General features: G+C 46.8%; 1 protein-coding gene across 5 annotated transcripts in view; it reads left to right on the top strand.

The window, feature by feature from the left end:
• gria3b (glutamate receptor, ionotropic, AMPA 3b) overlaps nt 1-24845 on the top strand; it is a 62388-nt gene extending 37543 nt beyond the window's left edge. Inside the window, exons 5-16 of one of the 5 annotated variants that reach the window (XR_003787181.3) lie at nt 1195-1248; nt 2089-2250; nt 2758-2925; nt 3346-3450; nt 5254-5358; nt 6935-7141; nt 9010-9383; nt 9717-9915; nt 17411-17658; nt 18385-18499; nt 21007-21121; nt 22465-22605. Coding sequence is in view for 3 of the 5 variants with exons in the window: in XM_029164481.3 (XP_029020314.1) it covers nt 1195-1248; nt 2089-2250; nt 2758-2925; nt 3346-3450; nt 5254-5358; nt 6935-7141; nt 9010-9383; nt 9717-9915; nt 17411-17658; nt 21007-21121; nt 22465-22710 (1983 nt within the window). In the remaining 2 variants the exon portion in view is untranslated. Of the gene's footprint in view, nt 1-1194; nt 1249-2088; nt 2251-2757; nt 2926-3345; nt 3451-5253; nt 5359-6934; nt 7142-9009; nt 9384-9716; nt 9916-17410; nt 17659-18384; nt 21195-22464; nt 22713-23098 lie in introns of those variants that run through there. The other 4 variants (XM_029164481.3, XM_029164482.3, XR_008695884.1 and 1 more) reach the window with 4 other exon arrangements.
• Nucleotides 24846-25197: the final 352 nt, after the last annotated feature.

The following is a 25197-nucleotide window of genomic DNA, read 5'->3' as shown; positions in this document are numbered from 1 at the left end:
TCTGTTCTGAACACAGACCAATGGCCACTTAAAGACAAAAACAACTCCTGCTATTTGTGCTTCATAATCAGCTGGTTTTCATCTTTGTTTCTATCAGCCTTGTCAGGAGGAACAGAGGGAGGCAGGAAACGCTGGCCCGGCCCGGCCCGGCTCAGCAGATCCTGCAGTAGCAGTGAAAGAGTTTGTGCTCCCTCGTGAGCCGTGCTCTGAACAACGCACCGCTCCCGTGGACGAATGGTGAAAGTCTGTAAAAGGATGAGGGGCGTCGTCATTTTATTTATTCCTGCTACTGCGTCTGTGTGTCAAAGGTCAAACAAAGTTCAGCGCCGCTACAGTGGAACTACGGTAACCGTAGCCGGAGCGGAACTGAAAACCGGTATTTCCCTCCGCTCAGATGTGGGAATGTCACAAACCATCCGCGGCAACAAACTTCCAGCGTCGCGGGCCCGACGCGAGGACATAAACACATCGCGCACCGACAGTTTGTTGTAGCGACAGAGCGAGAGCCAGGACATGTGCAAACAGGCTGATTTTGCTGTAAACCCGTGTTGCTGTGTTTGTGGCACGCAGATGAAAGCCGAGACGCGGTTGACAGGTTCCTGCGTGGCAGCCGCTCACGGGTCCATGTGCAGAACCTCATGAATAACAGCCCTCGCGAGGCCCAGTGGAAAAGCTGCAAACAGCCGAGGCCACCTCGTCGCTCGGGATTTATCTGCGGCTAAATCTCCAACCATTTATTCTTCAATCTGGAACAAAAGGCAGCATATGGTTAACAGCACAGTGATGGAAGGGCTCGGAACGCCACTTACTATTTTCAGACGGGCTGCGTGGGATGAAACGCGCCGTTATGCTCCGAAGGTGTGATGTTTTCAAAGAGGAGCAGGATCTACATACCGCCTCACTGTAAAACCCTTTGAAAGCTTTGCTTTCTCCTGTTTACACCTTCTGTCCAACAGCTGCCGAGGACCCGCGTCCCTGCGCCCCGGGCGACTTCAAAGCGAGCCGGGCGTTCGAGGACGATCCCGCGTTGTTCTCTCGCATTATCGGCTCCTCCTCAAAGCTCAACTGCCCCCTCTGGCTCGTTATTCTATTAGCGGTGTCCTGCCCCGCTCGCCACGGCGTCTGCGGATGCGGCGGCTCTGAGCTCTCATCTCATGGGCGGTTGACTGTATCAGTGTTTCTTTTTCCCCGTAGGTCGTGACCCTTGGGAAGAACAGCCGCGGCTACCATTACATCCTGGCCAATCTTGTGAGTAATAGCCGGGCCTGTTCCTTTGGGACGGACCGGAGCCCGCTGTGTGCATGCTGCATGTGATGGGATTTAGTCTCAGCCGTGAGAACCAATATGCATCCGCAACATGTGGACTGTGGGCTTCTTGGCCCGCGCCGCTGCTGGCGGTCATGCTACAGTGTCCTGCACAGTTGTTGCAATTGATTATTTTCACATATAACCACATGCCACGATCTGCGATGGGAGGCGGGTGTCATCCTTTTGATGAAGCGTGCGTTGTGAGGTGTGAGCAGGGCCCCCGCCGCCTCCCTTCAGAAGCCGTGAGGATGCAGCCGCCAGACGGCACGTCCCTCCACGCCGCACCCTGGAAACAGGAGTTTCACCTTAAAGCAGTAACCGCACGTCGAGTCTCTGGGGCGACGCGGGAGCGTTAAAGGCAGCTGGAGTGGGAGGTGTTTTTTAAAATGCATTAGAGCTTGTTTTTTATTCTTATTACATGGCAGGGCTCTCTGAATGAAACTAGGCCAGCTGGTTCAACTAAAATATTTTGTCTTCCACATGATCTGACATGAACGCTGAAGCATCTACATAACAAATTGTGAGGAGAAACATTTGTCTCGGCGTAATGCAGAACACATGTTGCTTTCAAATGCAGCACGGAGTTCATAATAAAATGCACCTTGCACGCTGCCAGAAAGGCTGATAATGTTTTGTGGTGCTTAGCCCCAGGTTATATAAAACACACACACACACACACACACACACACACACACACACACACACACACACACACACACACACACAGAAAAACAAGTTACATGATCCCCCTCTCTGTGCTTCCCTTCTCTATCACCTCAGGGATTTTCTAATGTGAGCTTGGACAAAGTATTCGTCGGTGGAGCCAACATTTCAGGCTTTCAGATAGTCAACCCTGAGAACGCGATTGTGCAGCAGTTTATGCAGCGCTGGGAGCGGCTAGATGAAAGAGAATTCCCAGAAGCACGGAACGCTCCTCTAAAGGTACTTCAGCAGAATACGACCATCACACCCTCCTGAAATCGTCTCTGTTGGATCATCTCCTTCTCTTATTGCCTGTTTGCCTTAGTCACCGCGTAGCCCCCCCACCCCCCCGCCTCCCTCTTGGCGATCGATATATTGATAGGAGGTGCAAGGCAAGGTTATATTGCAGCCTCAATTTACATCTAATTAAACAATGATCAAGAATGAAATGGATTTTGAATTGCATTTAATTAGGTTTTGTCACGGTGCAGTGGTCAACAAACAAGTAGCTCAGCCCTCGGCGGTGAAAAGGTCAGGAGAAGTTGGAGGCGAAGTGCGTGGGAGATAGAGATCACATATTAATGCTAGAGTCTCTGTTCTCCGACCGTTTGATAATAAGCGGCACCCACATCACGTCACTACGGCCCATTACCGTCCTAGAGGCGACACCCCCCCCCCCCCCCCCCCCACCCCTCACCCCCCCGTGATGTCATGATGTGCCGATTTATCCTCTTTCATTTCCCGCAGTATACGTCGGCTCTGACGCACGACGCCATCCTGGTGATCGCGGAGGCCTTCAGGTACCTGCGACGCCAGCGAGTGGACGTCTCGCGCCGGGGTAGCGCCGGAGACTGCCTCGCAAACCCGGCCGTACCCTGGAGCCAGGGCATTGACATTGAGAGAGCGCTCAAAACGGTGGGTGGGGGCAGTGGGCAGAAGAAGGGGGGGGGGGGGTTTAGAGCGATGGAAGAGGAGGAGGAGGAGGGGGGGTTTAGAGCGAGTGGCAGGCTGATAAGCAAAGAAAAGGCTAGAAGAAGTGAAGCAGAGATAGAGAGCGAGAGTGTGATAAAGATGGAAAGTGACAGAGAGAAGGGGAGAAGAGCGAAGAGCCACTCTGCCCCCCCACCCCCACCCCCCGCCTCCAGATATCTGTGCACAGAGCTCACTCAAATCCAGGCGCTCATTAGCATAAAACTACATCTTTTATTAAAGTGTATCCAGTTCATCATTTGATTAACAGACTGTGCACTCCGGCGGCTCCACGGGCACCGTCGCCTTATTGCACAGCCATGTATGTAAAGTGACGGCTGCTCTGCCCCCCACCCCCTCACACAGGTCCAAGTGCAGGGCATGACCGGGAACATCCAGTTTGACAACTACGGCCGCAGGACCAACTACACCATAGACGTGTACGAGATGAAAACAGGTGGGCCGAGGAAGGTGAGTGGGAGCGGCCACCTCCGTCCGCTCCAATCCAAATTAACCCGCAGCAGAGAAACCAAGCGGGGTCTGTACCAAACGCCACCAACAGCTGCCGCACATCAAAGATTTGTTATTACTTGTTGAAATCGTGGAATTTGTCCAAAGCGTAATTTCGAATGATTTATTGATCATCTGCACTAAAGAACCCGAGCCGATGAGTGGTGGCCATATGTGTGGGTGTGCCAAACGCTCAGCCCCCCGTTCTGCTCGAGCCGTTTGGGGCGTAGACGCAAACGTTTGTCCCAAAAGGCATTCGTCCCGTCGATGAGGCGGGTCCGGAGGTGGGACGTCGCTCAGCCTTTGGTCGGCTGCAGCGCCGACGAGCATTACTGTGCGAGCGCCACAAATCATGGGCAGCCTGCGATGTGATAGCTGGAACTGTCCTATCAAACGGATGATGGAGGACCATTTCCTCCCTGTGGGATAGTGCAGATAGGATTTTTTTGGGCCTCTCCTGACAGTAATTACCATTCGAATAACCAATTACATCCAAGAATTCCTCTGGCTCCTCTTCAAAATGGTAATTCCCACCGGTGCATTCACATTATAACTGGTACCATATGATGACCTCTGGTTTTATTTCATAACCTCGCTGAGTTCTGAGAGGCAGCTGTGAATATCTCGTTAGCCGGATAAGTGCGGGCTCGCTCTGATAGGACGTGTGATTATGCCGCCTGCCTCCCAGTCCCCTAAAGCCCGCACTTCAATTAGCATCACACAACCCTCATCATCCCCGCACTGCCAAAACTGAGCAGCAGAGAGGGATGGGGAGAGCAAGTCAGGGGAGAGAGAGAGGGAGAGAGAGCGCGAGAGAGAGAGAGAGAGAGAGAGAGAGAGAGAGAGACAGAGACGGGCCGGGCAGCCGTTTGTCAGGACCTGAAGCCCCAGTCACCCTGGCGATAGTTAAAGGATGAAGGTTCTTAGCTGTGACTGTCAGCGGTGATGTATGGGCTGATAACCGTCCCCGCTGCTCAGGGTGAGGCCGGGCCGTCGCCTGTGAAGCAGCTCTCAGTGACACAGCTCTCAGTGACACAGCTCCCCACAGCCTCGTCCCTGAAAGCAGCGCGAGGACTAAACATCCACAGTAACCGCCCCCCCCCCCGCCAACCTGGCATTACACCGCAAAGCCTGAGATGCCCGTTGCTCCCTAGCGCCTCCGCTCGGCGATCGATGGCGCCCCCGTGCACCTGTCTGGCCCAAATATTTAAAGATCTGAGGCAAAAAGGCAAACGCGGACCAGATGTGAGGGGGGGAAACCCTAGCCAGCAACAGTTAGACTATTGGCAGTAACATATGCAACACGTTTCATCTTGAGCCAGAGCAGCCATTATTTCAGTTGGGCAAACAAACACTTGACATTGGTTTGACTTAAGCATCTGTACAGCAGAATACAGAGTAACAGTGATGGCAGGGCTGCACTGATGAAACCGGGGAGCCACTGCAATGCTATGCTGAATTATTAAGCGTGTGTTCACAGGCCTGAATATCAATTATTTACCGTAAAACCTGGGGAAAGTGAAGGTGGAAGGGAATTGGGGGGCAGGTTGGTGTGCTGCGGGTATTGCAACCCCGCCCATGCTAAACTGGCTAATTAAAATGATTAGGAGAAATCGAAGGCATATTTTCATAACAATACAAATACAGTAAAGCCTCTGTGATGCTTTTATATCCCACTGAAGACAACGGGCCCCTGGGACTCTGTTCTCTTGCATCCCGTCAGCGGCCTGGAACGCACCACTAACCGCCATTTTCTCTTTGCAGATCGGCTACTGGAACGAGTACACGCGATTTGTAAATATTATGGACCCGCAGGTCTCCAACGACTCCTCAGTGGAAAATCGAACGATTGTGGTCACTACTATTATGGTACACTTTCCGTGCAGTTTTAAGTGTTTCACGTATTCTGCCACTCAAGGTCATGGTGTTGATTCCGATGAGTGATACATTCTGTCCTGGGCGGGTAGAACCACATCTTTTTTGTGTTGCTTTCCATCCACTCACTACACGTTGAAACAGTCGGCCCCGCCAGGGGGGAGTGTTTCGACTGTACCCGTGTGGGTGTCAAAGCATTTTGAGTTCCCATATTTCAGTGGCCTGTCGTAGCAGTGACGTCACAATGATATTGTAAATGATAAGTGGTTGACTCCATCAGTTACACAAAGCATATGCGTGCATACGTAAGTAGACCTACCTGTCCTCATCAAGTAAATGTTCAATGACACTTGGGATACACTGGCCAAAGAATGACTAGAGGATGACACTGCAATGGTTTCTGAAGTTGGGCAAAGCAAAATAATCAGTACTGGAGGAGGGATAAGAAGGTTAGGACCTTCCTTCTTATTTCTCTCCAATATATTTTGTATTGCCCCCCCAATGTGTTTTGTGTTGAAGTATACCTTCCAGTCAGGGTAGACTACACTACACACATTTACAGTAGCAAAGGTTTCATTGTGTGTACGATTGACTGAATTTGCTCGTCTTCTGCAACCAAACTGAAATGACAAAAAAGCTCAGACGCATTAGACTTGATCCCGTCCAACAACAGCAAAAGGGAACATGTGTGAGGGGATACGTTCAGCACAGAACAAACAAACCATTGCTCTCCTACTTGCACTCTGCGTTAATTGCGTATGGCTGTAACGACAACGCCGGCTCCCCTGAGCACGACGTGCCCGGTGGGAGCAAAGACGAGCTGCAGCCGCGTCCTTAAGAAAGGGGAGGAGCCAAGCACGTCCTGCTCTCCCGTCTAATTCTTTTATTTACGGAGGACTTTCTGCATTTTCCTGAAAGGCCGATAGCAGCTTATTTTGTTTCCTTTCCTTATTTGTTTTACTTTGGAATGGAACGGCCTCTAGCTGTGCACTGGGGTGATGTGCTTGAATACGTTGACATACTACGAGCACTCTCTGATCCCTCGCCTGTCACTGGCATTTACTTATGAAACCCATCTCCATTCCCATCTCCGCCCACCTGCGAGCTGACCCACACCAAGCCCAGCAATGACTCCCAGCCCTCCCACATCTCAGTGTAGCTTTGCAGAAACATACTCGCATCTCCTAATCAACCTTTATTATTTAATTGGCCTATAACAGCTGGGGAGGTTACTGGCTTGGTGTCTGTGGGCTGCCACAGTAAAGGCAGCGGGACGACATGCTCACGCTGCTGTTATCAGTGCATTAATAGGGCATCATCTGTGTGTGCATGCCTGCATGGATGTGGTTACAGCTAATTATAAAATGTTAAATGTGTGTGTGTGCGGGTGTGCGTGTGTGTGTGTGTGTGTGTGTGTGTGTGTGTGTGTGTGTGTGTGTGTGTGTGTGTGTGTGTGTGTGTGTGTGTGTGTGCATACAGATGTGAGCGTGCACGTGTGCATCTTTTCAATGTAAGCGAACGTGTGCTGCGGCATGGGTGTGAATAAACCAGCGTGTGTTTGAATCAACAGGAAGCTCCTTATGTGATGTACAAGAAAAATTATATGCATCTGGAGGGGAATGACAGATATGAAGGCTACTGCGTGGATTTAGCATCTGAGATTGCCAAACATGTTGGAATTAAGTACAAACTGTCTATAGTAATGGATGGGAAGTATGGAGCCCGAGACACAGACACCAAGACGTGGAACGGGATGGTGGGTGAACTGGTCTATGGGGTGAGTACTGGGGAGCCGGGATTGCGCCGATTACATGACAGTTTGCAAGGAACTTCAACATGAGAGGAGATCTCATTTTTCTGTCTTAAGGTTATCACCAACCCAAGGGCGAGCCCATGAGCTCTTGCCCACGTCGGAGCCCGACTCTGTGTCAGGAAACTCAGCAGTGAGTTATTTTGTCAAACGCAGCCTCAAACACTGGGGAGTTGGTGATCATCTTGAGACGGAGAAAATGAAATCATTTCTCAGTGCTGTTCATTGCAATTAATCTTTCTTGCTTAGTCTAGAAAGCTCTCCCTCGCTCTCTCTCTCTCTCTCCGGCTTTCTTCTTCAAGCTCTCTCTCCCTTTCTCTCTCTCTCTCTCTACAGTCGAAACAGAGGTAGGTACATGAAAACAATAAGTCCATATGGCAAACACACTGTAATCACTTTGATGAATGAAAGATTGTAGGCCTTTGAAGTGATTGTGTAATTATGTTCAATGTTTGATGTGCATGATGAATATGCCACACCGTAAATTCACAGCTGAGAAAATCTGCTTTAGTATCAACAGCTAAATGGTGGTTTGTGGTTTGAACCAACAAGATCCATATGCGTCGTGCTCCATAAAGGTCGAACCTTGCGCATTAGCGGCGGGTCACGCCGTGTTTTACATCTGACAGAGCGCTCCAGCTCTCGCAACACCTCCAGCGTTCCAAAATTACCCCCCCCCCCCCCCCCAAGCCTCCACCCCCCACTTTCCTCTTTCTCACCTCTCTCCGAGACCACAATAGTTGAACAGGGGCCAAATACTAAATGCATGAGGGTTAGGCGTCCTCATCTGTTCAATTTCCCAACTATCAGCCTGAGAGATTGCCTGGTTTGATGTGCTATCGCCACCAAATTATCTTTCAAATGGGAAAAGTCCACTCCCCGCAGACGGAAGGTGAAAAAAATAGCCCAATCGCGTCGCTGTCAAGCCTTTCCAGGCCTGTAATTTTACAGCAGGTGGGTCGGGACTAATAGTTTTGTACATTTTGACCTTTTGACCAGTAAATTAATTTGATTTTAGTTGTCTTTTAAAGGTTAGGCCCGAGGCTGCTCTTTATTGCTTTGTTTCCCTCGCCATTGATTGAGCGCTGCTTACGCCTGCGTGAGGATTAAATGGTTATAGCCCTTCACAATATTGTGTTGACGGCGCAAAGAAAGCCGTGGTGTTTACAGGGGGCCTATTTGTGCTGCTCCTGGTTTCACCTTGTACAACACGTTCAGCGCCGGGTGTGTGATTTGTTCAAGGTTCACCCAAAACAACGCACAACAATACAAAGACCTACTGTAAGAGAGCAAAAAGCACACAGGTCTTTACTGTTTAAGATTATAGCTATAGACATTGATGGTTATTAAGACTCGTACCTACACAGGAACAGCTTGAGTTTCTAACAATGAATTATTTAATTTAAATAATCCAGCAAGTGAAGCGTTTTCCCCCTCTGTCTCTCATTGGGTCTTGATTAAAGTAACACTTGGTCAAACTCCCATCTGCCTTGGTGGATTCTTTCCAAGCTGTCGCTGTGAAAATGTTGCAGTGCCCTCATGAACCTGTGCTTATCTTTAACTCTTCTTTTTCTTCTTCGTGAAACACGAGTTACGTCTCTGTATGAAGACGTTTGAGCTGCAATGTCAAAGACTCCTCTTCATTTCTGTGTGTGTTTGCGCAACAATCAGAGCCTTTTTTTCTTATGATCATGTGTAAAATGTTTGATAACTATGTATTTTTTACGCTTCCTCTTCAGATCCAGTCATTCACACATACAGCACATACACTTAAACTGCCCCAAATCTTCATGCAGGTCGTAACTAATCCTTGCTGTGCGTGTCCCTTTTTCCAGAGAGCAGATATAGCTGTTGCACCTCTCACCATTACTCTGGTGCGAGAGGAGGTCATAGACTTTTCCAAGCCATTTATGAGCTTGGGCATCTCCATTATGATAAAGAAGCCACAAAAGTCCAAGCCTGGCGTGTTCTCCTTCCTGGACCCGCTGGCCTACGAGATCTGGATGTGCATAGTGTTCGCCTACATCGGGGTGAGCGTGGTCCTGTTCCTGGTCAGTCGCTTCAGTCCCTACGAGTGGAACCTCGAGGACCAGGACGAGACCAAAGACCCGCAGACGCCCCCCGATCCGCCCAATGACTTTGGCATTTTCAATTCCCTGTGGTTCTCGCTGGGCGCCTTCATGCAGCAGGGCTGCGACATCTCTCCCAGGTGGGTCAGCGTTGTGGTTTCCTCCCTCGTCTGAATGTTTGCAAGCGATCGTGTCAGGTTGTACCCTAAAATTATTATTGCTGGAACGGTTTCATGAATACTTTAGTGAGACTTCGAAACAAACTCTGACCAGAATTGTTTCGCAGCTAATTAAATGTTTGGATTGCATTTCAAACAACTTGACCTATTTACTTGGAAATGTGCTCCTGTAGATTGCTGGCACGATAACAGGTTGTTTTAGAAAGAAAACTCTGAAGAAGTTTGATTAAACACAACTGGTAGTTCTTTTAGCAGCTTCACACCACGTGTCCTTGTGTGATTGCGTTCTTGCAGGTCTCTGTCGGGCCGAATCGTCGGCGGCGTGTGGTGGTTCTTCACCCTCATCATCATCTCCTCCTACACAGCCAACTTGGCCGCCTTCTTGACCGTGGAGAGGATGGTCTCTCCTATAGAAAGCGCTGAGGATCTGGCCAAGCAGACAGAGATAGCATATGGCACCCTAGACTCAGGCTCCACTAAAGAGTTCTTTAGGGTGAGTAGAGCCAACAAGCTGCTTCTGCTTCACACGCACACGCGGCATCTGACTAATCAGCCATCGGCAGCCGAAATGGCAGATAATGCATAAACATTTAGCAGTCGTGAAGCGACTGTGAGTAAAGTCCTGAACTTTGCCATTTTCTGCCTCTTGACCCGCGCTAGAGCGCACCAAATCAGACGCGTTGACACAAAAGCTGCTCTTGAACTCTGGTGACACGAATGTGAAATTTATGCTGCCGCGCACAACCTTGAGGCGGGGGTGGGGGGTGCTGTCAGCAGAAAGCGTGATAACAACACGAGCGACTCGGAGGTGATAAAAACAGGAGGCTCATCAAAACACCCATATCAGCCTCAGACGCAGAAGGGTCCAGCTCGTGGGATATAATTAGCTGGCTGACCGTGGCCGGCAAATTGGACCCGATGACGTGGAGCCCTGTAGGTCAAACAGAGCCAAATAGAGCTGAAGGCAGTTCTGGTGGAAGAAGTTATGTCTCCGCCACGTTCGGGACCGTCCGTGCAATTAAGTCACGAATGAGCTCAAATCTAAAAGCGAACGTATATGAGTTGTTGAAAGCATCCAGGAGTTCATCAGCACGCCTCCTTTAGGCTGATCGGGTCGTCGCTGTGAAATCCCGAGGGGGGCCCACCAATCCGCCGCGTTCTCCGAGCAATACATTGAAAAAGAAAGAATTAATGAAACAGCACTCTGTGTGATGACGAAAAGGCAATATGACAGTCTTTTATCTCACGCTCCCTCATTACTCATCAGCGGGAGAGAGACAATTCATATGTTTCACAGCTGCAGCCTGTTGGCAGAGAGAGCAATTCATTTGTATTACCCCTGGGTTGAATTTCTGAGAACAACAAAATGCAAAATCAAATCCATGTTTTCACAGACAAAGAAGGACAAGATAGTGTCTTTTAAAGCCCGGTGTTTAAAATGCTTCGGTGTTAATTGGGTAAAAAAAGGCAACACTGGCTGTAAAAGGCAGTATAATAAATGCTCTCCATGAGAGACGCCCCGCAAAGCCCCTCATCACTTTCTCTTTCATCAGCAATTCTGCACAGCCCCATGCCGCGAGTATAGGTGTCACAGACAAGATGGATGCCAATAACAAATCCAGCTACAGTGCCAGCCTGACAATAAGGCATCGTAAGGTCTGCTGGTGGTAAGAGAGTTGCCACTTTGCCTGCATTCTGCATAATGAGTGCCCTACTTACATCCCCGTGTCTTCAAATAGGAAATGACATGTGTGAGCCACTATTCCAAGGGACTTTTAATTAAAGCTGCAGAAAGCTGACAAGGAAAAAAAACACACACACTGATTAATAGGAGTTCAAGTTCTATTTCAGATCTGTTTTTCAGGAAATGCATTCAGGTTTAATTAGACCCGCACGGCATCAGCCAGCTGGAAATTTTAAATCAAGTCCAACGTTTCAAACAAGACATATGTCATCGTCTCCCGCTGCCTTTAAATTTTTGATGAGCTCACCTGGCTCCTTCTACAAAGCTGACGAGGACGAAGTACAAACTCAGGATTTACCTCGACCTTTAAATCAACAAAAATAAAAACCCAATAACTTTGTCTTCGCCCCCCCCCGCCGCTGGCAGCGAACGCGTGAGTGTGAGCCCCCCTGAAAACCCACGGCCAACAGGGACAGCTGGGCGGGGAGCCCGTGGACGGGGACCGCTCCGGGAACTTGGCTTCTCTTCCCCAGACTGCGCCACTGGTTCGGACCCCCTCTCCTGCTCCGTCTCCCTGTCTGCTTCTTCACCTTCACACAATGCGGGACGGCTACAAGCTTTGTGCCGCTCCCCTTCTCCGCGTAGCAGCTGTCACGCGCCTCCTCGCCGCCACGGCCCGTTTCGTCGTTTTAATTCCTGTCACGGATCTTTTCACGCCGTCAGTCGAATATTTGTGTTTTTCGATGATTAGAAAATGACGAGTCGCACCAGCGAGGCCATGTTTATCCTCCTGATGAGGTTTTATTCCATCAAAAGACTTGGCTCGGTTACATTTTGAAACGTACATTGAAGGAGAAGCTGGATTGTAATAACGGCTGAGATGATAAAATGGGCTGTTTAATTATGTGTAAAGACCCGGGTGAGACCATCAAAGACAACCACACTGCTGTCCTTCCATTCACCTCATTTAACTGGGCAACAATGAGCCAATGATAATTGCACTGAGAAATGTGATCGCCGCATTGTTTTCTGCTCCCCCTTCAGAAGATTATTTATTACCCAGAGCCTCGACGGCAAACATCGTGCATCTTACTGATCTGCAGGTGTGACAGAGATGGGAACAGCGGCTTGAGTGCAGTTACCAATGCGTTTTACTAAGCATGAAAATCAATTTCACGTCTCAGCTATTGTGGCACAGACACTATATCTTCCGCATGGTCCAACACAGTGTTTAATAAGTATTTTTTTTATGCACAGCAGACCTGCATTAGGCCAGAGCTGCATGAAAAGAAGCTGGCAACGGGATTTCGACAAGAAAAACCTTATAGGTTGCCCTGCGATCACATGAAGCACTGTGTAACGCCGCTCCCCGAGCGCTTGTCACTTTCTGTTTGGGTACAGTGTGAGTGAAGGGGGGGCTACTCGAAAGATTAGAGGCTGTTTGCATAAAAGGGGAAGGCTGACAAGAGCGATGATAGACTGGCGGGAGATAGGCGAGGGGAAGCATCGTCCTCACGGGGCCTCGTCCAACTTTAGATGAGCAGCAACAGCGGGCACCCGAGGAGCTACTGGAGTCCAGCAACGAGCTTCAAAGAAGCGGGCATTGGTATGCAGGCCGCAGCCAGCGCCACTTCAATGACAAAGTACACCCCCAGAGCCTCAACTTTCATTTCTGCATACTTGAGATACAGGTAGTCCTGGCACACAGGATATTGGGAGAAAGTGGTGATGGCCACAAACAAAATGGAAGGCGGGGGAAATGCAGCGGTGGCTGTCTGTTGGAGATGGCCTTTAAGATACGCAAGCAGTGGAGCGCACGGGGGGGCTGTTTAATGAAAAGAGGAATAAAAGGAGGCTGCAGTTCGAAGGCCAGCGGACAGAGGTCTGGCTACGCCGCGCGAGTCTGAATCAATACGGATTAAGTTGTTATTTAAAAAAAGCAGAGGGCACTCGCTTTGACTTTGGACTTTAATCACTTGCCCCCTTCCCAGACATTTTAATGACGTTATTGGAGATTTCTGGAATGACAGAATGGGAACTAGATTCAACCGATGCACTAATGATCTTTAAAAGGACAGAAAGAAGCGACCCCTCCTCCCTCCACCACCACCTACACCCTCTTCCACCCCAGTTGTCTGTTCCATCTGTCTCCACCAGTGTGTCACGAACGTCCCCAAAGATTAAAAAAGTTTGACAAACAAGCATTTCACCTCGCAGAGTCTGTGTGCGGCGTGCGACGGAGGAACTCTCCCCTGCGGCGACAGTCGGGTCGGCAACAGGCCCGCAGGCAAAATATTTGCCTTCTGTCAAAGTGAGTTGTTACTTTCATACAGCTTTAGTATTGTTCCTGTGCAGAAGGATGGGAATACAAAATAAACACGTCCTCCTGTATTTAAAGTGTAGTCGGATGGCATGTGACGTAATGAAGAGCCATAAGGCTGTCAGGCGCAGTCGCTGGGTACTGTCATGGTTAAAATGGTGCAATAGGCTCGAAAATGATGTCACCTGCAGTTCATGGGACCTGGTACCTCGATTGGGCCAAATGACGAGTCACAACACCATCGAACAAACCCAGACCCATGTGTATAAAAACAAGAGATCATTATAGTTTGTAGTCCAGAGGAGCTGTTACCTGGAAGAGCCACAATAAAATATAAACCATCAGTCATTTATATTTATAATAATCATTTATACTAATATAAGTATGTAAATCCAAGTCTTTCTTATTTCCTTCATACTGTACCTGCTTGTATTTTGAATATGGTCTCACAGACTCATGTTGTAGGAAAAGAACCGATCCTCCGCTTTTCCCTTAGCTCCAGCTGATCTCGTCCCCATCCAGACACGTCCTGTTGTTTCTAGTCGTCGGTTCAGGTCAGAGCCCGTCTGTCTCTGTGACTAGTCCAGTTTTCAGACAGACGTGCGGGAGGAACACCTGCACTGATGATGTGACAACAAACAACAATGCCACGACGGCTTTAGAGCTAATGAGACGTTTAGGCGCGGTGGGCTGTGCTGTCTGCGGGCTCCTCAACACTGAGGCATGTTACTTTTATCAATGCCGTTACTCTGTTAATTGTCTAAGTGTCACTTCAAATGCCGCAGGACGCTGAGTTACATGCTGTGAAGGACAGAGCCCCGTGCGTAGCTGGAGCTAATTGCACTACAGAGTGTCTGTTCCCCCAATGACGGACTTCTGCAACTACAGTACGATTCCCCCAATGAAATTTAAATGGCTACCACAGACGGAGTTGTGTAGATCAGTGGGCTTTAAAGACGACAACAGACTCTGGGCTCTGTGCTGTACGTGTTCATGCGCGGGGACTGCATGTGTGCGTGTTCCTGGGACTACTGTGTGCACATTTGTGTGCCAGCAGTCTATAATCAAATATCTATCTTTCCCCACTGGGCTCTCACTGCATCTCGCCTCCCTCTTCCTCTCGCTCTCTCTCATCATCAGAATCTGCTCGAAGCATCTTGTTGGTGGCTTTACTTACAGTGGAATAAGCCCATTTAAGTTTTGCTTGTGCCTTGCGCCTCTTCCTATATTGATGAATCGACCGAGGCAGCACACTCTGCCGTCAGTAATCAATGCCCACATCCATTCCTTTCTCTTCATTTGAGGAGGCGTCTGGAGCTCTTTCTACTCCCGAACAGGCAAGCCCCCGGCCTTTGGGGAAATTGTCCTCCAAACTTGTGTCCTCTCCATGATGTCTGACACATGCAAATGGAACACATTTAACAAGACTGTTGTCAACAAAAACACTGCATCTATTTCTTACTGTTGTCAGGCCCCACCCCATTCGCTGTATTTGCATTAGAATGGAATATCCCAACTTCATGGCTTTTTTTTCCCATCAGAGCCGAGAACATTCATCAGGCAGACTTTTAATTTGTGTTGTTGCTGTCGCATCCGATCTTCACCCTTGATCTCATGCTCTGTGACAAAATGCCTACAAACAAATGATGTATGATTACGTGAAGCCAGTCGAGCGCTTCCATAAGGCCAAGGGTAATGCTTTGTGTTTATTAATAGAAGTGCATTAGAGATGGATCTGCTTTTACTAGTTCACAGGGGTGATGGGTCCGGCTGCTGATGTTTAAACATGCAAATGCAGAGTCCAGCGTTTGCTGTCATCTAAGTGCTTCTTATCTTAAAATTACATGATTTACATGTAAACAACATAAACACCATCAGTGCTCGTTATGATTCACTGTGTATTCCTAAATGACTATGAGCTCATTGCCATACTGTATGGAGCATTTTGAAGGTACTGTACTGATTAACCTTTTTTAAAGGAAAACTTCACTGATTTTCAATGAGGGCTGACCAAAACAACATTGGGTAGTATGGAAGAATGAAGAGACGCTCAGATTCCTCTATATTATCTATGTGGAGAAATTATCATTCAATTCTCTGCAAAAGTTTTCTGACATTGGACACACTTTTTGCCTCCGACTCGCAGGCTACAACTAGTGCTTCCTTTTCCTCTGTACCTGCCCCAGCAATGGCCAGGCTAAGAGGGGGGCGGAGCCAGCCTGCTGGGGCCAACTGCTCAGTCCGCCATTGTTTTCCTTGCACAGCACTAATATTCAATGGCCGAGGATCCTGCTGTAGATTATTTAGGAGACAGCGAGTATTTCAGCACGCACAGTGTGTTAGTTGTGGTTAGTTGTATGAGCCAGAGTACAACAAGTTACATAGTATGGAGGAGGGCGAGGCTGCCTGTGAGGAACCAGCACCTGCAGCAGAGAACTGAGAGCTGGCGTCTGGCAGAGATGCATCATGTCTCTGCGCTGAAAGAACCACAACTGAATCTAACAGACAAAAAAACTACAAGCACTAGTTGTCGTTTTTAAGCCCAGGGCAAAGCATAAATAATAATATAAATGAATAAATGATAACTTCTCTGCATTGAAATTATGGAGCGCTCTGAGTGTCCCTTTATTCTTAAATATTACCCAAAGTCATTTTGGTCAATTCCCATTGAATATTGGTGAGGTTTGCCTTTAATGTAGTGGCTTATTTATAAACGAAAAGATCAGATATACTTTATATACACAGTAGGACTTTTGGGCATTTTTTCCAACAAAGACCAAAAGTCCAGTGATTTAAGTCAAATTAAGAGATTTTAAAGTGATAAGAAATATATTATAAAAAATGTAAATGCTGTAAGCATCAGATATCACAGTTATTAGGTTAAAAAGGTCAGTAGCAAAAACACGTCATTTTATATAAATTATTGTGTGCAATACTTAGGTACAAAGAGCAAATACTGTATATGTATGTACTGAACATAGGACAGTGTGTCTTTCACCAATTGTCTACAATCCTGCACAAAAGCTGTTGGTCGACAGAAGATGCTCTGATTCTGTGGTTCTTGAAAACCATCCACCCTCTCATCTTCCCCTGGCTTTCACTAAAAGAAAGTACTTTTTAATGTGTCATCCCATCTTCAGAACAGGCAGCGCCACTCAGAAAGTGGCTCATCACTGCTCGGACCAGAATCTTTTCAAAGTGTGAAATGCCTATGCCAAAATAAATCCAGCGGCATTGAATAATTTAATTGATGCTTATTATAGATAGCGCTCAACTCCCCCACATTTTACAGGCTGCCTAAGCCTGACCCCAGGCGCTGGAAATACGCTCATCTGTGTCACTTTGTGATGAGTTGCCTTGTGTCTGCTCAGCTTTCTTCACTTCTCCTGCGCATCGCCTTCGAGTCGCAGCAGAGATGATACATTAAGGACAGTGTTGTTGAAATAAATGACTGTAATAAGATGTACAAGCTAAATTAGAACTGTAAATCAAGGCCCCAAATGACTCACTGAGGCTCAATTTGCAAGAAGTTTACCCAAAGCTTATTATTACCCACAGTTCACAGTTACAAAGGTTTAACTGCTGAACATATTTTTGCATAACTGAGCCAACAAATGCTATGATTTCCACTGAAACCCAATTTGCACGACGCTACTTATTGTACAGGTGATGTGTGATCTTCATTCCAGTGAATCAGAGCCCCGAGCAGCAAATCATCATATTTAAAGACTGCGACTTGCTAAAAAAATGGATTTTGTAAATTCTTGTACTTGATGATTTTGCGAACAGTCTAGAAGCTACAGTACATTTCGTGGAAGTATTTAAAGATATCACTCTGCCGCTTTCCGAGATGTCTATAAATACTTCATGACGCCAGTGCAAATGAAATGATCATTAAGCACAAAAACCCTACAAAATCCATTCCGCACATGAGCTGCTGAGGGTTCTAAACCGACGCGTCTTCTCTGTCTCCTCTCTGCACAGCGATCCAAAATAGCCGTGTACGAGAAGATGTGGTCGTACATGAAATCCGCCGAGCCCTCTGTGTTTGTTAAGACCACGCCCGACGGCGTGGCCCGGGTGCGAAAGTCAAAGGGCAAGTTCGCCTTCCTGCTCGAGTCCACCATGAACGAGTACATCGAGCAGCGGAAGCCGTGCGACACCATGAAAGTGGGCGGGAACCTGGACTCCAAAGGCTACGGCGTGGCGACGCCCAAAGGCTCAGCATTAAGGTGGGTGGGATAATATAACAATATCCTCTTGTTGTTATAGTATTCCACCTACCCTGATGTCCTCCTGTCATTCTCTTCCTCCTGTTTGTTTTGTTCTGTTGTGGACACAGAGGTAATGGTAACATGTCTTTCTGTGCAGCAAAGTGACGCTAATAATTGATTCTTCTGTGTATTTGCTATTTTGACGGTAGAGGAGTCATATGCAGATAAAACAGCTAAAGCTAACGATCGCTCCCTGTTTATGTCTCTCTTACTCTTACTCTTTTCTCTCCCTCGCTCTCTCCTTCTGTCCCGTGTGCTGTCCTACCTGACTGTTGTGTTGTCACTTTTAATTTAACACTTCGATGGTTTTTCAATTTAGCCTTTTAAAGCTGCGCTGTCACTTGTGACGAATGTTAATTGCATGATGTTTGTTGTTGTTACTTTTCTTCTCAATGACAAGTGTCCCCATCCCGCACACTTCAGTTTAAACGACGTAACCCTTTATGCCACCTTTTCCAAGATTTAACACTTTCTCCACCTTATATGAGCCTTTCTTCTCCACATTCCTTAAATTCTCAAGCAATTTGTCCTTTCCTAGACGATTCCGATAAAATGGACTCTGTGCATAAGTCCCCTGCTTTGACAGTGGCAGTCTCACTGCCACGATCTATTACTATGATGCTTTGCATTAGATTTCTCACGCACCTGTGCATTTTCTTACAAGTTATGTTTTATCGTTTCAAGAAATGCTGTTAACCTGGCAGTTTTAAAACTGAATGAGCAAGGCCTCTTGGACAAATTGAAAAACAAATGGTGGTACGACAAGGGAGAGTGCGGCAGCGGGGGAGGTGACTCCAAGGTCAGCCTCGATGTCACCACAATCGGGTACCATAGTGCAGAGTAATCGGCAAGGCTGTTAGAAGAACCCAACCAGAACCCAACCAACTGTTTGCCCACAATCGACCTGCTGCTGCCCCACAGCAGATCAGCAAATGAGCTGGTGGTCTGACAAGTGTGTTTAACAGCTCAAGATCCAACTAAGGAGCCTGTGCTTAGCCAGCAGAAAAACATTACCTGGTAATCAAGATTTGGAGATGTTCAATATCGAAACCATCGGTTTGATAGAAGGTTTCTTTCTGTAATTTACTCCTGTGCCTTTGGGCAAAATCCGCCGGTATCAGAGACTGAGTCGTATCTGTAGCTGGAGTTAAAACACAATGTAACACATGTAATTCCACAATGTTTCCAAGATAACATTTCTGCATTGGAAAGGCCACAACCTCCAGCTTTTCCCTCACAAAGGTGAAGTGTGCTAATCCTCTGAACGAGTGGCTTTGCAGCACTTCAACGCCCCACTGCTTCGCACGTGCTGCATCGGCCACAGCAAACGGGGGAACGGCGGAGTCCGGAGGGGACAAAGCAAAAAAAAGGCCCCGTGTGGTTGGACTCCACCGGCCCTGCTCATTAACAGCCCCGCTGTGACCCCCCCGACCACATCCATCCCTCTTCCCCATGCGATTAAATGATGAATGATGTTTCCATTATGGGAGACACTGTACGTGTGCGTGAGTCATCACTCACCCCTGACAACCTTTGTCCCAAGCTCCTGGGCTTTGTTTTATATATACGGCAAATGTATTATATGCTTTACAATAGAGGTTAATGGCAAGTGACACCATCAGCACACGTGTGATGATATGGGTCATGTAATTGGCTGGATTATAGATGAGCTGCAAGGTCCCATGGTGTCATTACACACTCGAAGCCATTCGTCACGGTTTGGCTCGAACCGATGTGAACAGTCAGACTGCGGTGACTGCTAAAATATCATCACCACCAGAGACTGCATGAGGCGCAGATCTAATTATGTATTACTGGATCATTTTGAAAAAAAAACAATTGCTCCGTCATCTCTTTCTCTGGTTGAACTGCCAACATTGCTGCGTTCTGTGGCTCAGGAGAGCTCCCTGTGCTATTAAAGGGCACACAGGTGCCACTTGAAAGCATCTCTCTGAAGCGATGCAAGGGTCCCACATTGTTGCCAGGCTTTTTATCATGCACGCCTACAGGATGCGTGCGCTGTCTGTCCGCTTCCTGGCTTGATCCAACGCTCCAGGACTCTGTGATTAAGGCCAGTTTGGCTGGAATAAATCAGCCCGGAGCAATCAAATGTTGCAACACTTGACCCTGTACCCGCTTATAGCGCCGTGTTCCAGCCAGCACCGGGACCGTGCACACTCACACAGTCGCTGCAGCTCTTTCCTGGCCCCAGGCGCAACACAGCGCGGTTTAGATTGAGTTTCAGACACCGAGCATGTTACAGGGTAATTGCATTGTTAATCAATGTCTCCCTGAGCCAAGACAATGGACTAGCCTTCACAGTCCGTTTCTCCAGATTGGCTATGAGGGATATACAGTGGTGTAATCTTCTCTCAGTGCATTATGCATCGCGCCGATCCCCTTGGGTGACATTCTTCCTAGGGAGTCGCCAGGTTGCTCATTTATTGATGCACTATTTTTCTTTCCTTCCAATTTGCTTTCCACTTTTACCAAGATTGACCCGAGCCGCAGATGATCCAGCCTTGGCACGAAATGGGATCGTTGTTAAGTAACTAGCGGCAATAGGATATGATGGAAATTTTGATGCCGCAATAGTACATCCACATACATCGAGTGGCAAGAAACACGAATGTGAGATCATGCTGCTGCAGCTAAATATGGGAGGAGTGATTTGTCTGAGCTCAGCCTTGCAGCTCTGTGCCGTTTAGTCGAGACACACTCATCTGACACTAATCTGGCATAATTGGGAGATAAAGTTTTCTCAGCGATGTGTCGGGACAGAACACATAAGAATTAATTAAGCTTACACTTTTTAGGCGTAGTTGCTTGACTTCGAAATTGGTTGTAATACCTTCAGGATTGATTGTTGTCACGGCGGCGTCTGTAGCATTAGCCGTCGCAGGACTGCGCCGACGTTGCTGTAATGAGAAGCTGCTGTTGGATTTTTCTGTTTGCTGAGACAAAGCTTCTGTTAGACTGAACTTGTTCAGCCGCGCTCACAAAGCCCCCGCGATTACAACGCTCCCAAACCTTTTCCCGCCGATTCTCCACATTCGAGACTCGCAGACTGCACTTGTACCTGCCAGTCGCCCTGCTAACAGCGTCTGCCGATTACTCGAAGCGATACGGGCAGGTCCTGGCTTTAGACTAGGGGTTACACAGGTAATAGCTAGAATGCCTGCTCTCTGTGATGTTGCCATGGCCAGGAGCCCTGCTTTATCGCTTTGTAAAGTATGTAGTAGTTTAAAAGTTGAATAACATAAAATAACATAATATAATGTTATTTATGTTATTTCCCACGTGAAGAACTCCTGTAAACCTTGCAGTATTGAAACTCAGTGAACAAGGCATCTTAGACAAGCTGAAAAACAAATGGTGGTACGATAAGGGTGAATGTGGAACCAAGGACTCTGGAAGTAAGGTCAGTCGCTGCAGGTCTTTTGTACTGATTCCAAATTGCATTTTGACTTACTGTTCATATGCAAAACCAAACTTCTATAACATCTGTAGTTTACATCTTTTTCATTTGCTACACAAATTTTCTTTTTTTTTATCTGTATATTTTAGTTTTTCTGCCACAAACTGTAACAGTTTCCACGTGGCTTAAAACAGGCACTGCTTCCCCTAGTCCTTTCTTTTTTTTTTATTTAATGCCATATAAATGACTTTTTGATGCAATATAAAATACAGAATCTCTTTTTTTGTCAAAAACGTAATGATTATGTTGTGGGGGAATCGCTGAAGTGCCCTTCATTTACTCTGTTTCAAATGAATCAGCGGTTTAAAATGCTATATTCTATTTTCGCTCATTTCCACTTTTGACATTCATAATACTCGAACCATTATGCTGCTGTTTCTATTTACCAAACTGTTAATGAAAATTTGATTTATTTGTGTTGTTACTAGTTTGCATGGAGATGCGTCTATTAGATTCTCCGGCTTCCTGTGGTGTGATGAAAAAGCGAAGCCTCTCATTGTGATGACTCACTTGAATTTCGACTCCTCTAAGCGCCGAGTGCGCCGTAGGGTGTCCTCTAAAACTTGCGGCAGCTTGGAGTCGAGGTCAGGGGCTCTGTTTGCGCATTACAGGAAGTTGGGGGAATGTAATAAACTCACTATTTAACCCTCTGAGATGCACTGAAGGCCTCAGGTAGGGGGGAGGGGTTCTGCTGTCCATAGAGCCATAGGATATATCCATACTCATAGGGTTAAACTGCAAATAGTAAAACTCTAATGAACAAATCTTTTATAAATATGTTTGGTAGGTAAGCAGCAGCAAAATGGTGAGCTCCTCGGTGTTTTTGACACTCATCTATGAATCTGACTGTAATGTATGACAGTTGTTGCCATGGCAGGTGAACATACTGAAAAAGTTAGGGCTTTTTTAGAGCTGTCGACCTACGCGATACTGACCAGCTTCCTCACATGGTCACGAGCAGAGGCCGCTTAGCGTAGAAGCAGCGCAGGGAAGGGAGGGCTCTACATTCACCAGCAGGCGGAGGGATAAACTTCCTTCTCCTCAGGGGAGAACGGTTTGAGCGTCGGAAGTTCCTCGTGACTTTGTGGCAAACAATAGGAAAATGAGTTCAGATGAAAGTATACAGTAGCCTTAGCGCCTCGTTACAGGCTTAGTTAGCGTAGCTGGTAGCAGGTAGCATAATGGTAGCATGAGTGAAGCAGTTCTATAATAGTTCAGGATCAGTTACACAGGCTGCTTTTTTTGCCCCAGCGAAGGCCTTAACTATGTCATTCACTTCCCCCCAGGACAAGACAAGTGCTCTCAGCCTAAGCAATGTGGCTGGGGTCTTCTATATTCTGGTCGGAGGGCTGGGGCTGGCCATGATGGTGGCTCTCATAGAATTCTGTTATAAATCACGGCAAGAGACCAAACGGCTGAAATTGGCTAAGAATGCCCAGAATTTTAAGCCGGCTCCCCCGACCAACACCCAGAACTTTGCCACATACAGAGAAGGCTACAATGTATATGGAACCGAGAGCGTCAAGATCTAGAGGTACGTCGCCGTCCACACAGACAGATGTGAAACTTAAATCGGTTCTTTATTTGGGCATTTTATGGATTGATGAATCACGTTAATGTTAAAGGAAAGTGCAGCCACCAGTTTGACCTTTAACCCAGTGCTAATGGAACATATAATAACAACAGTGTCTCTTTCAAAGTCACGCTTTGTTGCCATAGTGACCACACAACAGCACTAGTGGACTAATTCTGTGTTGAGTGCATTGTTTTGTGTCTGATTGGGTTCATTGTACAGTATGTTCTGCTGCTTGACACCAACTGTGGAGAGTCTAATGTTTGTTTACAAAAGTTTTTTTAGCAACTGCTCATTTAAATTATTAACCATTTTTATGCTTGCTTCTGTTTTGTATTTCGACACAGGTTTTAGAAACCATTTACCCCTTACAACTGTGACTAAAGATCTATGAAAGGACAGGACCGCGGGGATTCGAGCTCCGAGCCGAAGCCTCTGGGGCGGACACGGCACGATAATCTGCAATGACGACACGACTGGTCACGGGAAGGGCCCACGCGGCTCCCTCCCCTCAGTGCCTTATGGAACTCAGAGTCCAATCAATGCAACTCATTCTCGGTGATATTGCTTTTCTGCTTGAAACTCATACAAAACAAAAGGACGGCGCAGTGATAAAAAGAAAACATAGTGAGCGGGAGAACTAAAGCCATCATTTGCAACCCTAAGCACATTTTGAAGTGCCACACACACACACACACACACAAACACACACTAACTAATCTTATGACAAGTGTCTAATTGGTTTCTTGTTATCGGTACGCTCAGATTACTCTTCATCCTTCTCCCGCCAGATTTTCTCTGGTTATGTGTTCGAATTAGTTTATTAGATCTACTCAGTGCACCGTACGACGCTGGTTACTAGACAATAGCTTTTCTACTGCTGTGAGTCACTTACAGTGACCTCGTACTTGTTTCAAAATGCAGATCGATGTTATTGGAGTGAAACGCCATTCAGCCCGAACGGCGGCGAGTTCGCCGTTCGCACTCGACACTCTGGTGCTGCTGCCACTGTCTTCTGAACGTTTGCCGGGAGTCACGGAGATGAGAAAAATGATCTGGTTTTGGGCTTTTACGCACCACAGAACCAGGTCATCATTCACGCATCTGATACTGCCAAGAGTGTGTTTTGTATGACGGAGAGTGTGTAAAGCGAAGTGTTCATGCTTGATTAAAAAATCTGTTTGTGATTTACAGTTTGTAAAATATCAAAGGAGCGCTGACTCACGAAGGGTTGCCGCTCTGAACTCCTCTTTTTTTTTTCCCCTGAAGTCTACGGTCGTTGAAGTCTTCTGTACATGAAAGTAAAACCAAACAAAAAGGGTAATTCCATTGTAGAGTAACTGCAATCCAATTAAAGGATAACAGTAATGGCTTTTAAACTGTAGTATTTTGGATTACCTTACCGTTTTCTTTAACAACTGCACATTTTACAATGAGCTGTGAGGTTTGCTTTTAATTTGATTTTCTTTAATGAGCATTACAGTGTTTGGTGACTTCACTTAGTAAATGAAAATGAAAATATATGGATACGATTAAAAATAGATTTTTACAAGGTTATACCAGGACGAGTCCTGAAGCTTAGCACATTTCCATATTGCTGTAATCATTACCTTTTTTTTTTTTCAAAAAGACTGTGATTCCATAGGATTTAGGAAGATACATATCCAATCACCTGAAACTATGGACAGGTAGTTTTATATAAAAAATTAAACCAATAATGTGAAGATAAGGAAGGAGTAGGTTGAGAAAGACGTGTACATTTAGATAAATAAAAAGTATTTATATTAAATGATAAAGATTGTTTTCTCTTTTTTTCCTTTGGGTTATTTTATAAAGTGCATGTGAAATCAGTAATGCTTGATGAGCTCTGCTACTCACAGACTTACCCTATAGGTTAACACTAGAAATTCTGCCCTGTTTTTTTTTTGTTTTGTTTTGTTTGTTTGTTTTCTTTTTCTCTTGCAAAATCAAAAATCGCTGGGCATACTGGGTACAAAAGAGTAGGAGATGCATGCATAATTTGCTGAACCTCATTAGCGAGGCGCTGTACAGAGGATTTTAATACATTTTGTGAATAAAATGTACAGAAAGGGATTCGTGTCATGTGTGCATGTTTTTTTTTCTAGTCTACTAAATTCACCATGCCGCATTTGGACTCAGGCTAAACACACCGTGTGCTTAGACTTCAGCATGGTGCCGGTGGAGGATCAGGAGCTCCAGCGACCTCCTGCAGACAAATAAACAAAGTGAGGGGGCTTTTCCTGTAATGGTCCAGTATTGAGCCATTAGTCAGTGGAAGTGTGTGTGTGCTTGTTTTGGATCAATACTAAGCACCATCTGCTTGGTTTTGGCCGCCCCGCCTCGCATCCTCCTGATTGAGGACTTCATTGACAGCTTCATCCAGCACGTGATCGTCTCCATCTCTCTATTTATAAAATGCTTCGTG

Source organism: Betta splendens, chromosome 10 (assembly GCF_900634795.4).
Source record: "Betta splendens chromosome 10, fBetSpl5.4, whole genome shotgun sequence".
Lineage (NCBI taxonomy): Eukaryota > Metazoa > Chordata > Actinopteri > Anabantiformes > Osphronemidae > Betta > Betta splendens.
This window is presented reverse-complemented; position numbering and strand designations above follow the sequence as displayed.